The following is a 15,184-nucleotide window of genomic DNA, read 5'->3' as shown; positions in this document are numbered from 1 at the left end:
ATATGTGATACATCACTATGGCACGGATACACGAATGTGGGTGGCCATCGCGGCTATCCAATCCGGATGTCCTATTTCAATCTGCCAATCTCTACGTTCCCTCATAGCTCCTCGCTTTGACGTATTCCGACACGCATCCTTCTCGTAGTTCATCCTTTGTCTTCATCTGCTATTCCTCCCCTCTTCATGAACCCTTCAAGGACGGTCTTCATTAAGTTATACTGCCTCAGGATATATCCAACTAATGCCCCTCTTCTTCTCTTTGGTGACCTTTGTAATATTCTGCCTTCACTCACTCTTCGAAGTACTTCTTCAATAGTTATTCTGTCTATCCATTTTATCTTCATCATTCTTCTGCATCACCACATTTCCTTCACCTCCAGTCCTCTTTTCTCTTCTTCTCCTATCTCCCAAGTCTCTCATCATTTGAGCAGGAGACTTCACATACAGTTGTTAATAGATTTCTTCCATGTGTCTGTGTTAGTACTATTGGTTGTTAGCATCGGTTCCTTCCCGGGGATCGGGAAGGTGCGGTGGGTAAAGGACAGGCTTCCCACTGAGAGGGCCTGCTTCAAATCCTGGAGACGGCAGATATTTTTCAGCGGTATGCCGATCCATACTTGAGGTACTTTGTGGAGAGCAGTTTGAATGAGTACGACGTCCGTCGGATGGGACGTTAAACTGCGGACCCCTTGGCACCTTTCGTAAAGAGTAGGTTAATGCCGACGTCGGGTTTCTCTCCACCCTTCCTTTCTCATGCATCCCTAATGGCGCAAATGACCTTAGCTGGTCGATCGCCTACCCTAAAAAACTGCCAAATTAATATATCGGTTCCCTCTCATAGCATGCCTTCTTCGCCCTATTCCCTATCATGCCTACTGTGTCCTTTTTCCTTCCTTTATTGCAGAAATCTTCCTCGTGTTTCAGTCAGTCATTACATGGTCTTTCAGGGTGATTTCTTGTCTCGATTCGTTGGAGTACCATTTCTTTAGTTATTTTTTGAGGTGTTACTTTTGCATCCCTTTCTCAATAGCACTCAGCATTATTTTCACGACTTCTTTCTTCCTGATAAGGTTGGTAACCACTTCGAAGAAGGTAGTGAAAAAATGAGCAAAATTAAAACTAAGGTTTCAAAGGATCAGATGTCTTAGTGGGGAAGATAATCTTATAATAATTGTAAGGAAAACACGCTTTGAGCCAGTGGAAGAGTTTTGTTATTCAGGCTACAGTGTCATTTATTATCACGAAATGAGATAGAAAAAAACAATAAAAATGTGTAAAAAATATCACCAAGACAAAATAGACTTGAGAAGGCAAAAGCCTCCACCGAAAACCACAGTTATCAACTAGAAGGTTAGTTTGATAGACGAGTAAGAGAGACCATGTAGTACTATTTATTTATTTACGAGGTGCATTTTATTATAATGCAATTCGACAATCAGCCAGGTGGCAAGGTATAATTAAACCAACCTATATTTAAAAATTACAGTTACAACAAAATTTAAAGTTAAAATTAAAAAATTACAGCAAAACCAACCAATAATTAGAAGCAATTTAGGTAAAATAGCCAGGTCAAAACATTAGAAGGAAAATTCATTCTGTAATTCAATCCAGATGTTTTGCCATCATCTTCTTGAAGATTCTGACGTTTACATGATTTTTTTTAAATCTCCATATAATCTGCTCCAATCACTTATGCCCTTATTATTTAGGAAGAAGTGCTCACTCATGTGTCTCATTTGAGAGAGCCATTTCAGTTAATGGGTATGATCTCCCCTCCCTTTGTGTCAATCAGCTTTTGTTTTCACTTTGACGCCTCCCCAAGCCTCATTACCCGCGTACAATTCAAATATTTTCCCCTGCCATCCCATTGTCCGTCTCTTCTTTAATCTGTCCCATCGTAATTGTCTAATCACGCCATTTACACCATATTCTCTTTTGAATTTACCTAAAGTGAATCAGTAGGCTTTCATTTGGGCCCTTCAAATTGTTTTCTCTAATTGATTGTGATAAGGGTTCCATGAACTTGATCCATGCTCTAATATACCTGTATTTGCCATCCTCTGCACACGCTCATTCCATTTTAGTAACTAGTAGTTTAGCACTTGGCGCGTGAAATTCACTCGTTGATGATAATAAAGGTGGCTAATTCCTTTCTCTTTGCCGCCTGTGGTATTTCAGAAATTTCTGGTAAAAACCTGAAAAATCACCCCGCTTAGCTAATGTTGACTGTACCCAGATGTGTCACTCGGGATCGAACCAAGGCCTTCTGGTCAGTAACCCAGCGCTCTACCCTCTGGACTACCATGTCCTGCAAAATGTTCAAATGATATCAGTTTGCAATCTTTATTGTGTTTCTGTCTGTTTATGGGCCTATCGCATTTTCTTAAATCACGGCACTGCCTTCACTTTGGCAATGTAGCATGACACGTTTAAAGACAATAAATAACGATGCCGTCGTCATTTAATTTCATAAATATTTCGCGCGTACATTCGTCCACGAATCTCAACTATTTCTATCGAGTTTTGAACGGTCCCAAGTCCTCACCGTTTCCGCCTGAAGCATCTATTTCGTTCACCTTGATGCATGCGTAATGAAGACGATGGCGAGTGCACGTCTTAAGCACATAGATTGCGTCCAATTCTTCTAAGGTACCGCCTGTACCTGCCGGTGAAGCAGGAACAAAGGGGGCGAGGCGATTGGTCGTCGTCCAACCCCTCCTCCACCCCTTCTGCTTCAAGCGGGGTGATAGACAGACTGATGGAAGAATGCGGAGTTGGGATGGGGGGCAAGGGGTTGGAGAGAGGGATGTTTACGAAGGGGTTGGCGATTGACGGGGCGAGAGCGAGCAGCGAACGACATCTCGATCATCTGACGGCAAAAAGAGTAAAAACGTCGACGAGTCGCGCTCAGGAGAGAGCGGGTGGTTGCGAGTGGGGACCCCTCGCGTCTAGTGGATGGGCACCCCCTCTTGCCTCGCCCACTCGCCTACCTGCTGGGAGACGGACCATCTCGGATGCCATCGGGCTGGGGACGATGAGGGGGGGAAGAGGACCATTGCCTCACGGCCAACACGTCCAGTCCAATAGGCTTAGAATAAGCATCTCTTCTTCCTTTCAGCCTCCGCCCCGTGAGAACCCAGGAGTCTCCCATTACGACCAACATAATGGTCGTATTGGGATTCCCATTATTTGGAAAGAGTGCTTCGTCATCCTGGGCTGAAAACGAAAATAACCCGACGGAAAATCCAATACTTTTTCTCGAATCGGGCATTACTTCAGTTTGAAATTAAACTGATATCCCGGCATATTCCTAGTTAAATAAAATTTGTGTTTAATTAAATTCGGAAATATTCGTATTTATTCAAATCAGAATGTTTCGACTTTGACAATGCAGCATTGTTAACTGCTCTCCGACATTATCGCGCGAAGCGTACCTATTATAGAGTTCACCACTAGCGTCACTTTGGCCCTAACCGAGGGAGAGTAGGGAGGATATTAGTACAAGTATGCCTTTATTAGTGTCAGTGCAGTATTAGTACTTGTATGCCTTACGTTGAACTAGCATTTCAATTCGTAGAAGGATGCGTGGCGTTCATCTCCCACTCCCGAGTATGCCATGACCCTCCTCGAAGATCGAGATGCTTGCCGCCAAAGAATGGGCACGCGAGCTCGAGTCGAGGGAACGGCCGGTCGTTCACGGAGGAAAGGTATCATTTGGCGTGTCTCGGAATCATCAAAGGCGATCGGACGAGGGGGAAGACGACGCTGTAGTCCCTGCTCTTTTCCCCGCAACGGTACTATTTCTTTCCTTTGACCATTTCTTTCCCACAATATTACTAGCGAAAATTATAGAATTCTTGACGTTGTCCTGCAGGTACGAAAATATGACTGATAAACTGGTAAAACTGAATTTAATTCAACTTTTAACTGTAATAATTTGTAGTATATTTTTAGTTTTGGTTCAATATTTAATGTTTTGCGTATAAATATACCGGTATGTTGGGTAAATATCACGTGTTTGTAAAATTTATTCGAGCAATATTTAAGCGTTCTCGTTTTCATTATTAACGTATGGTGATCCTAATCTGATTATTCGGTTAACCCCCCCCCCCCAGTGTGTTGTGATAAACCTATTTAAAACTAGCACGTTGGTGAACCATACCGCAGGCATGAAATTCCCTGATCACAGATATTCTGGACGACAAATTACACGTAAAACCATTAATTCATAATAGCATTTTAATATACGTATATTTGGCTAACAATTCCATTCATACCTATATAAATCATGAAATAATTGATTCAAGAATTTTATTTCGGTGTTAAAGTAAACATATTCGGATCTATGTGCTCGATAACGTAATGGTAGCGTATCGTGCGTGGGAAGAACTTGACTCTGTCGGTGGCGGTATCTATCTCTCTGATTTTATCTCGGTGTACTAACTTTCTGATTTGGGGCTAATTATACCCTCTGTTATTCTCTTCTCGTAGCAATTTCTAACGAATCCATCGGATTTTCTCTGAATCTTTTCCAATTCCTCAATCAATGTTTCTTCCCACTCTGTCCGCGTATTCCATATGTGGTCCAACTAAAGCGGAGTTACATATCCCTCTTACCTTTTCATTACATCGACCCTTCTAAAGAAAACCAGTTTCTTTTAGGACGACCCGCGTATTCTTCTAACGTGTTTACCCCATGAAAGGTTTAATATCAGTTTAACAACCCCACTCGATCCCATCTAGTTAAAAATATGTGTCTTGTTTTTATTTCCTTTTATTACAAAACTTTAGTGCCGTACATCTTATGACATTTAATCCTAACCCCCATCCCTCAACTTCACTCCGAAATCTGTTCTAAATTGCTCGAGGGTGTGAGGAGGAATTGATGAGGAATCGCAGGGGCTGCTATGAGGAAGGAGAGAAGGAAGGATGAAAACAGCAAGGACTTCCTCCTATTTGTGCGAAGTTAGCCTCGAATTAAAAACACTCAAACGTCTTCGATTTTTCTAGAAACGAAGGTGAATGCGGAATGCAAATATATAATCCGTGGTACAAAAATGATAAGACGATCTCGCGTGCAAGTCGTGTGCGTAGGCGTGTGTGGAGGGGTTTTTCGCGCTTCCCTGGCCAATTGCAAGGCAAGGGCTCCGATTAGGAAATTTGTTAATTGTATTTTAGTTTGTTCGTATGGTCATTCACACCGCGCTTATTTCCACGATGGAGTTACCAATTCGCGAATTCGAAATGGCGTTTATGGGTTTAAATTAAGTACACACGATACAGCAAAATAGATCGCGATGTCTCTGCTGCATGTTCAAAGCGATGGGTGACCGAGTGATTGGAAATTTAAGTTGGATCAATGGCGTGATTTCAGCTCCTCCCATCTGCGGAAGAATGTTCTGGGCGTGTTGGAAAAAGGGCATTTCGGTGTGCAATGATCTCAACTTCTTTTAAAAAGAGGTCATCGATAGTCAATTGACAAAAGCGGAAATTGGGACCCAGAACAATTTCGCAGTACGTAGCACGAAACCCACCGTGAAATCGTAGTCATCTCGCGAAAAACAATGTGACCTGTGTTCCGCATGATTCTTCTAGTCCAGACCTTGCCCCGTTTCTTTTTTTCCTGTTCTCCGACGTGAAGAAACACCTTCGTGAATAGCGTGTTTATTTATCAGAATCAGGCGTATGTGAGCTGAACGTGTTTCAACTTGCAACGGCTGCCGTTTACGCAAATTTTAATGTTTACAAAATCAATATTTCGTATAAAAATTTTTCGGTCAATCTTAATTGAAAATTCCTTGCATAATTACGATCAGAATTAGTCAAAACTGATACTTTCTTCCATTTTAAACTTTCGGGGTATTGTATAATATCACCAATACGTTATAAAAATAAGATTTCCACGATTAGCTAGACGTAAGGACGGGACCCGTCGTCCCTATGCGATTGGGGAAATTTATAATTTTCCCACTGGTACGCGTCTTCAGGTGATTTTCATCATCTGAATAAACTCTCCAACTTACCGAAACTAGTCCCGAATAGTACTATCGCCGTCTCCAGTGGCGGACGCTGAAGGCTTCTCCAATTTAAAATGAAAGTCTGCGAAACGTCGGTCGCAAAAATCGACTGCGTACTTTTTCAAATCCTTTTAAATGTTCCAAGTAATGGACCAACGCATTGTACCGTGTCGCGGACCCCATTTCTGCACTCTCAATTGTTTTCGCCCTCGCAAATGACTGTCATGAGGATGTGCGCGTCCCCGGCGGAATGCTGGGAAGTCGAGGCACACCCCGGCAGTATTTTTGGGGCGCGGGTCAACCACCCGTTAAGGAACCACTGGCACGGCAAAGAGGAGGGAGAACACCCCCAACTCCCCCCTCGATTCCGTCCCTTCCTCCACGGCAACAACCCTAGCCTCCCCCACAACAGTCAGCCGCGCTCCAAGCATCTCCCTTCCTTCCCCCTCCCCTCTTCTTAGCACTTGCAAGCATGACCCCACCCACTTTAGGGGAGCGGGAGGGGATGGAGGGGTGACCAACCACGAGAAATAAAAAATAAGGCGCCGCCGCGTTCCTTTTTATTTTGTCCTTTTTTCGGTCGAATAGTTAACATGGCTTTTTTCTCTGTAACCTCTTGCTTTATCCCCGCCAGAGCGCACCTTAAAGCCAGCGTCCCTTAGGGGAAAGAAATACCCTCCCTTGAGTGAGTGGCACCCACGGATTTAGGTCGCGAGGATTTAGCGCTGGATCGTGTCACTTGGAGTTGAAAAAAATACACACACACACACGAAAAAAATACTCACACACCGAATGAAAGCACATACTCGTATGTGCCTTCTTTCGGTGAGTGTGTGAACCAGCTTAAAGATGTATCCTTGGTGGCTTTCACCACGCGTATCATCTTACGAGGAAGTGAAGGAAGGATCTCTCGAACGATTCTAGTCAAGAATTAATTATGCTCGTTTATTTTAGACGTCAATAAATTAATATTTTAAGGACCGTTTATAAGACAACGTACGCGGAAGCATGAGATCTCCACGTTACTTCGAGCCAAATAGTCGGACGTACCTTAAGTTTATATCAGGTATTAGAAAATATCCTTCTAGTTGAGCCAATGAATGCTTTTCAATGCAAAAATTTCAGAGTGTAAAAATCATTCGCCTTGACCGGGTGAATGATTTTTACACTCTGAATTTGTTGCACTGAAATGCATATTAGTGGATGACTCCTTTAAAAGTTACTGTTGCGCCATCTCCCGCAATTGCTTTGAAATTTGCCGATGAATACTGTTGGCGCACTAGCGTAGCAAGGGATTGTTGGTGACGTTTATTTTGTTTACTGAACTGTTCTTATGGAAGCGATCTTTTTAAATCTTGGTTGCCTGATATCGAATCGGTACGATTCCTTGTGCCCGTTATCTTTCGAATGACGGGACATGGGATGCATCCGTTGATCCAATTCCCAAAAATCATATAAGCTTATTCCTTTGGGAGACCACCTCGTAAACGAATCACGAGTCGTAAAATTCGAGAATGCGAGGGAGAGCATTCGGCGCCTTCTCTGAAGGAAACGAGCCACGAATGGAAGCGAGCGCTCTTGACGTAAGTTATCCTCCGCGAAATTTAGCAACCACCCACCATTTATAATCTTTGAAGAAAGTTCTCTAGTACTGACACTTCTTATCTGTTTACTTTATCAAAAAAATTGGCTGCTTCACCGAGAGAAAATTGCCTTGTCTTTTTACGAAAGGTAGAAAAGTAACTAAAAATAACTAAAATAACATTGATAAATGATTTGCAAAGCTTATTGAAATCCGACGACAACATCAATGGAGACACCGGACGATCGCAAACAGAACAGAAGGATTTGGCACCGGACGAGAAAAAAACAGTTGTATTTCTTGATTCTCTCTTCCTGGGAGGCTTCTGACCATTGAGTTAATGTCAGTTTATAGCCCTCCCCGCCCTGATAGTGATGGGACTGTCAACATCTGACTCGCTGCGCCGTAAAAAAACCACACACTCAAATCTTTAACGATTTTTCCTAACATCCTTACCCAACGTCCCTGTTCTCAATTCCCTCTTCCCCGTGAAAGCTTCTTAGCCTAATGTAATTCTTCTTCTTCTTCTTATGTCCCTTCAACATTGACTTTGCTGGTCCAAAATTTCCTTTTCTGTCCATTATTTCCTATTGCTCCCCTTCTAAACTACTACAGTCTCCTTACTCTCCATGGCAGTGGCATCAATCATCCTAGACGGAACGTATTTGGTACAGTGGCTTAGTCAGCGGTATCCTGATCCCTACTTGGGGTGTGTTATTTGGAGAGCACTTCGAGTGGGTATGCCGTCCGTCGGATGGGACGTTAAATTGGGTGACCCCATCAGCGTTGTTCGAGTGGGCTATCGGGGACGCTGGGTTTCACTCTCTCTCCAACCTTCCTTCCCCCATTCCCTCAATGTCTTCCCTCGACGGGATTACCCACATCTATCCCTGATGGCATAAATGGCCTTCTTAGCTGTCGGTTAAATCATAGCTACGTACTACCAAATAAATTTTTAATCATTTCATCCATTCCACATATTAATAAATTGTATCAAACCCTTTCTTTATCCTTAAAATGCCCGCCTGCTTAATGTTCACCCCTCTTTTATTCACAAATGTGTATTCCAGTGCCAGCACTGGTACACCGCGTTGGCTGTCAATTGCTCTGTTACAAGGGTATCGTTCCCAGTAGGCGTGTCACGTGGAGAAAAATATTTGCTGGGGCGGCGCCAGAACGTGTGTGATTTATGTCTCCCTATGTAACCGCGCAGCAAATGTCAAGATATATTCTGGAAGTTCTTTGAGAGTCGTTCGCGTCTACAGTGTCTCCCTTTTGAAGGAGGAACCGCGGTAGGTCGGTCGTCGCGTCCACAAACGCAGCAGAATTCCGCCTGGAAATTGGGAAGAAGTGTGAGGCGCGGGAAACTTTTACATCAAACCTCGACCGAATGGAATTACACTTGCTCCTTTCAAGTTTCCGGAGTTATAAATATTCAACTGCCGACCGAATTTCTTCTCCTCTTCTCTCTCACCCGTCCCCAAATGGGATTAGGGGGGGGGAATAGGGTGGTTCCACGTGGAAATGGGAGAGGAAACCGCGAACCAAATGACTAACGCGCTTTTCTCTCATTGCGAATCTCCCTCTCCCCATCCTTCTCCTACTCTGCCCTCTCTTTATCTTGGTGGGAGGGTTGTTTTTCTTTCTATAATACGACAAACTTCGGTTTTCTCCAAGCGGTCTTTCGAGTGCCCCATTTCAAGATGTATGGGTGCTTATTTGTTTGTCTTTCTGAATATGTATGTTTAACTTTTTGTTTTTAAGTGATTTTACTAATTATATTTCGTGTGTTTATTATGAAGAAAATAGTAGTGCTACTAACTTGCAAATTTATTTTCCCTGTTTATTTTTATAAATTATATTTCGTGTGTTTATTATGAGGAAAATAGTAGTGCTACTAACATGCATATTTACTTTTTCAGTTTATTTTTATTTTATGCATATTTTTTTTAATTTGGGGCACTCTTTGATTTTACTGCAATACTCCTCAATCTACCTATATTATCTATTAGCTTATCTGTTTATATTTTTCTATATTTGTGTACGGCGTTCATGTTTTTATACGGTATTTCTATTTTCGTGTATAAGAAAGTAATAAAACTGTTGCGATGCAAAGAAAACTATACGTTAATTTTTTTAGTTTTGTTGCATATCAATTCAAGTCTCCCAAGTCCGTGGACTATCGCGAAATTTTACTTATATGTACATATTAGGGAAGAACTTTCAAATCTCGCCTAACATTTGGCTGTTGTATTATGCTGTGACTACGTTACAATATTCTATATTCCGGTTTCATTAACTTTTAATGTGTATTACAGCTTCTGGCGCCTTAATGGGATTATTTTTTTCGCCTCTTCATTAACACTGGTTACGGTTTAAAGGCCATTCTACAATGTATTTTTAGTCTTGAACGCAACTTGCCACTACATTATTGAAACTGGGACTAAATACCCATTGTACATGTAGAACGGCCATAAATCTCAAGACTAGTGTTACTATTTCATAGCTTCGGGGATGAAGTCTCGACAGAATACAGCCATACTATATCCTTATCGGGAACAATCCCAACATCTACCGCGCAAAAGGGATTGAGTCAAAGCTTGTATGTACGAGGGTCATCCGGAAAGTAGTACCCGTTCGTGAAATAAAGACACAAAAGTAAATATTAACAAACATAAAAAATTTTATTTGAAAGAGGATACTTTAAACTACTTCTCAACATAATCTCCAAGCAAATTAAGGCATTTGTCATAACGTGTGACAAGTTTCTGTATTCCTGCTGCATAGTCCTTCGCCGCCAGCTCATTGAGATACGCGAGGGACCCATCTTGCACAAATTTTTGCATAATGCAGATGGTGTTTAACAATTTCATGAACAATCGTTCGAGAAACATTGGGAAAATGCTCACAGATGTCATCAATTGTGACGCGCCGATCGTTCCTCACGAATTCGTCAACTGAGCTCACCAGTTGGTCTGTAGTGACAGACGGTCTCCCCGAACGCTCATCGTCGTGTGTGTTCCCCCTCCCCATGTTGAAGTTGCGACACCACCGCCGAACAGACGACTCGTCCATTACATTGTCTCCATACACCTCCTTTAATTGGCGATGAATATCACATGGGCGAACGTTTCTTGCATTGAGGAATTTAATCACTGCCCTCACTTCACAACTGGCGGCGTTCTCAATTTTTTTAAACATTGTAAACAATCACAGAAAAAACACAGGCAATGCTAGCGTCACGCAACTTGGCTCAGAGAAGGCAGACAAGCCACTGAAGCTATCTGACCTCGTCCAGCGGCTACTCGCGTCGTCAGCACTTCATGCGGCACGAACGGGTACTACTTTCCGGATGACCCTCGTACTATCGTAGGTATGTGTCTGCGGCAATAGAGACGGAGGCGTGCGAATCTATGGTTCGACGTAGAAGTAGAGCACGTGGTAAATCCAGCACTTTTTCGTCCTGGAGAGATAGTATTTGCTTAGACTAAGAATTTGAAGATACTCGGGAAATTTGAAAATTTCTCCGAATGGAATAGAAATAAACGACTGACCTCAGTGAATTTTTAAAATATTTTTCAATGCAGTCTCCCTGTACACTAATACACTTGGTCCAGCGATGTTCCAATGTCTTGATTCCATCTCGAAAATTAGATTCCTTCAGGCCTGCAAAATACCCGTTAGTTAGTATTGCGGCAGTTAGTTTTTTCTTTGAATACCATCTCCATCCACCGAGGAAAATTGTAAGCATGGGGAAGAGATGGAAATCTGAGGGAGCCGAATAAGGAGGGTGTGGCACCAATTTGTATCTTAGTTCACGTATTTTTGCCATGGCGACGACGCGTGTGTGCAGGCGTGCATTGTCTTGAAAGTTGACTTTGTTACTTGCCAAACTTGGCCTTGGCCTGTATGTTTTGCTGTAGTTGATCCCAGGAGTGTAGCGTAGTATTTTCGAGTAATTGTTTTACCAGTGGGAAGATAATATATCAGCGGAATTCCTTTCGCATCGCAGAAAACTAAAGCCATCACCTTTGCAGCCGGCCGATAGCCGATAGTATTACCTTTGCTTTCTTTGGTGCTGGCGAATCAACATGTTTCCACTGCTTTGACTGCTGTTTTATCTCCGGGGTATAGTAGTGGACTCAAGTATCATCTGTGGTCACAAACCGGCGCAGAAAAGGTTGCTCTTTAAACGGGTCAAACATTGTTCGGAAATTTCCATTCTGATTCGTTTGTGATCCTGCGTCAAGAGTCCCTTTTAGCAGATAATTTTCTCATATCCAATTCCACTGTCAAAATGTGATATGCCAGTTCAGATGACATCCCTAAAGCTTCCACATTTCCTGGCAATTTCAGTCGGCCATCCACAATGACTATTTTATGCACTTTTGCAATAATTTCTGGGATAGTGGCACATTTCGACCACTGCGCGGATCATCATCTAAACTGTCCTGACCAAACTTAAACTCGTTTGTCTACTCGGCAAAAGTTGAATATGAAGGAGCAGAGTCCCCCAGAGTGTTCTGAAAATCGAAATTAATTTCCTTTGCTTTCATACCTTTCTTTACGAAGTGTTTATTCACCTCTCGAATCTCATTTTTTTCCATCTTCACAAATCACTAAATGGGAACATTAACAGAAAGGCGTCCGCACCACAAATCTCCTCCCAGAGCACTGATGCGTTGCGTATTTACTTTTAAAATATTACCTATTACCACGCGGGAAACTCTTTGCGCTAGCGCTGAGATCTGATGGTGATTCCGAGAACCTTTCAACATAACCTCGTATATCAGTAAGTGGTCTCTTTTTCCCAGATAGTTAGAAAAAATAATTTTAATCCAACCGGGCTCGGAGAAGTTTAATCCGTAATCTCTGAATAAAGTTGTAAACATGTACAATGTTCGGTGGCGCTCAAAGTAACTCACAGCGAAAGAAAAAAAATTCGAGCCCCTGATACTTGAAAAAATTACATTCAAACCAAATTATTCTTGGAAAAGTAAAATGCATTTTTACCATTAATTAAACGGATACCTATCTATATCTATCTATACCGTGAATTTTCGGCATTCGACTCATTAGTTTGCTATGAATATGTCACTTTGTAAGCACATGAGATAAAGGGAAAAAAGCGAAATTCAGTTTCACGGTGGAAAGAACTCGATGCGTGAAAAAGGTATTGAGGGAGTGATTTTTATTATCCCGTGCGTAAAGAAGTGGAGGTCACGCGCTAAGGTTGAGTGCGTCGTAGATTAAAAATTAATTCGATCGACTCCGAATACGTACACTCGAAAATTTTTTCATACAAAAATGAAAAATTACGTGTTCACTTGACTTGTTGATCCGGAGGGAAGGAAAGCGATGTTTCTGGAGGGTGGGGGAGGCTTATTCGTAAAGTATGGGTGTTTGGATTTGGGCATTTTCAAAGAGTCTGTCCACTCAAGAGAGCTGGGTATCAACGTTGAGAAAATATTATCTTTTGTTCCAACTTGAAAGTGTTTTTAAACATTTTAGTTTAGCTTACTAGAGTCTCCCATGGTGGAACTTTATTTCTTGGTATTCTTGTGAATTTTATAGTTGTATATCAATGACTCATGTATAGCATAATGTAGTATGTTCCATGGCCAAAGCTTGATTTTTGACTGTATTATCAAAAGTGCTGGTAGAAAGAGCATAGGTATATCTTGCAGATTCCCTAAAGCCATGGTTGTGAACATCTTCAGAAGGAAACTTCATAAGATGCATGTGACTGATTATACTGCTCAATGGCTCTCAATAGAGTGAACTCCTAATGGCACAATTTTATTCTTTCCAGGCACAGGTACCTTTGGCCGTGTATGCCTGTGTCGTGAGAGGAGCAATGGTGAATATGGAGCCTTGAAGATACTTTCCATTGGAGATGTGATCAGGCTTAAACAAGTTGAGCATGTGAAGAACGAGAAAAATATTTTGCAGCAAATAAGGCACCCTTTTATTGTTGAATTGTAAGTCTATATATGTATCAATTATTGCATCTTGCATAATTAATATGTATTTATTAATGATTTATTTATTTATTTAGCTCTCACTAATGCGTTTCATTAAAAAATATTCAAATACAAAAATATTTGCAAATACAATACTCAAATATTCAAATACAAAAATATTTGCAAAAATATGCAAATACAAAACATTATGTCATTAAGAATGTATACCTACTCCTTAAATGCCCAAGTTATGATTTTTTGTTAATAGATATAATATACAAAACATATGCCACATCAAATGATACGGTACCAATTTGTTAGCATCATCATTTTATTTCAATAAAGGTGTTTCTAGTGGCACACATGACATTGTTGAAAATATTTTCCCTGGATTGAACCCTTGCAGTCCATTCCTACTTGTCATTTCTATATGTAACCATCTTAAAGGTTATTACAACAGTGATTCATGTTATATGTACATAGACGTAAAGAAATCTAACAGCACCCAAGAATTAATCGATCTAATTCCTTTTTATTTTGCCTTCTTTCTTTTAGAATATGGCTTCTACTTATGAATCCAATATCTATCCTATCAAAAAATATTACTTGTCCATTAAAGACATTCTATTTCAGTTACACTTCAATTAAACCAGCATTTAGTATTTTTAATCTTAATGCCACATTCTTGAACTCTTATTGAATTGTTCAGACATGTCTATGTATGCAATATTATTTGAGAATTTCATTTGTTTTGACATGAAAATCCTCTGCATTTAGATATATGCATGATGTCAAACTTCCAGTTCACAAAAAAAATTGTCTAACCATTTGTTTAAGTTTTCCTAGGCCTGAAGAAATCTAAAACAAAGAATGTATAAAACCAATAAAAATTGATTAATCGATGTGCACAGTTTGATACTGTGCTTTTTCATCAGGTCATCTAGAATCCCCTATGACCGCTTAAAGTTGAAAAATTATTTCTTAAAAAAATAGGCAAAAGAAAATTATTTAAAGGAAAAATGGTTGCTACATTTAGCTTTGTATTAGTATATCTAACTATTGAATGTAACTTGAAACTAGATTAGTGACAGATATATCTTGACTATAACTAGGGGGTAAACAGGGGTAATACCTTGTTTTGCTGCTTGATTAACTATTTTCAGAACCATAACTCACTGGATTGGGTTTTTAATGACCCTATTCAATTGTTAACATTTCTAGCTTTCTCTTTTTAATTCCGTCTTGCCATTTAATGGGTTAGACTCTCCTTTGAGCCCTAATAACATTACAAATATTAATCCACTATGTGCTACACATTACTAATCTAAGATACCACTTTCTGTTTTAGTGCCCACAAAACTTCCTGTTCCAGAAAAGTAATCAAATATAAAGAGACCAGGAAAACTTAAAATATTCTGACATTTATCTATAAAATCACTGATGTAATGTGTTCCTTACATTTTATTTACGACAAATGTACAATTTAGACATATATTGCCTGGTTAACTTTCTCTTTCTAATGTGAATTATGTCAGTAGCGTTACTTTTGATTTTGTAATCATGACCAATTCTAAAGGACTCCCAGTTTCATTAAACCATTTCAGAACACACACTTAAGT

At 40.7% G+C, this 15,184-nt stretch overlaps 1 protein-coding gene across 1 annotated transcript in view; it reads left to right on the top strand.

Annotated features, from left to right (window-relative positions):
• Pka-C3 (Protein kinase, cAMP-dependent, catalytic subunit 3) overlaps nucleotides 1–15,184 on the top strand; it is a 331,963-nt gene that overhangs the window by 299,324 nt on the left and 17,455 nt on the right. Inside the window, exon 2 of the mRNA XM_071594448.1 lies at nucleotides 13,415–13,583. Coding sequence (XP_071450549.1) covers nucleotides 13,415–13,583 — 169 coding nt within the window. The remainder of the gene's footprint in view (nucleotides 1–13,414; nucleotides 13,584–15,184) is intronic.

The sequence above is a fragment of the Hetaerina americana genome, unplaced genomic scaffold (genome assembly GCF_022747635.1).
Source record: "Hetaerina americana unplaced genomic scaffold, ioHetAmer1.1.p SCAF_61, whole genome shotgun sequence".
In the NCBI taxonomy this organism is placed as follows: domain Eukaryota; kingdom Metazoa; phylum Arthropoda; class Insecta; order Odonata; family Calopterygidae; genus Hetaerina; species Hetaerina americana.
The sequence above is the reverse complement of the archived record's forward strand: the minus strand, read 5'-3'. Positions and strand labels throughout refer to the sequence as shown.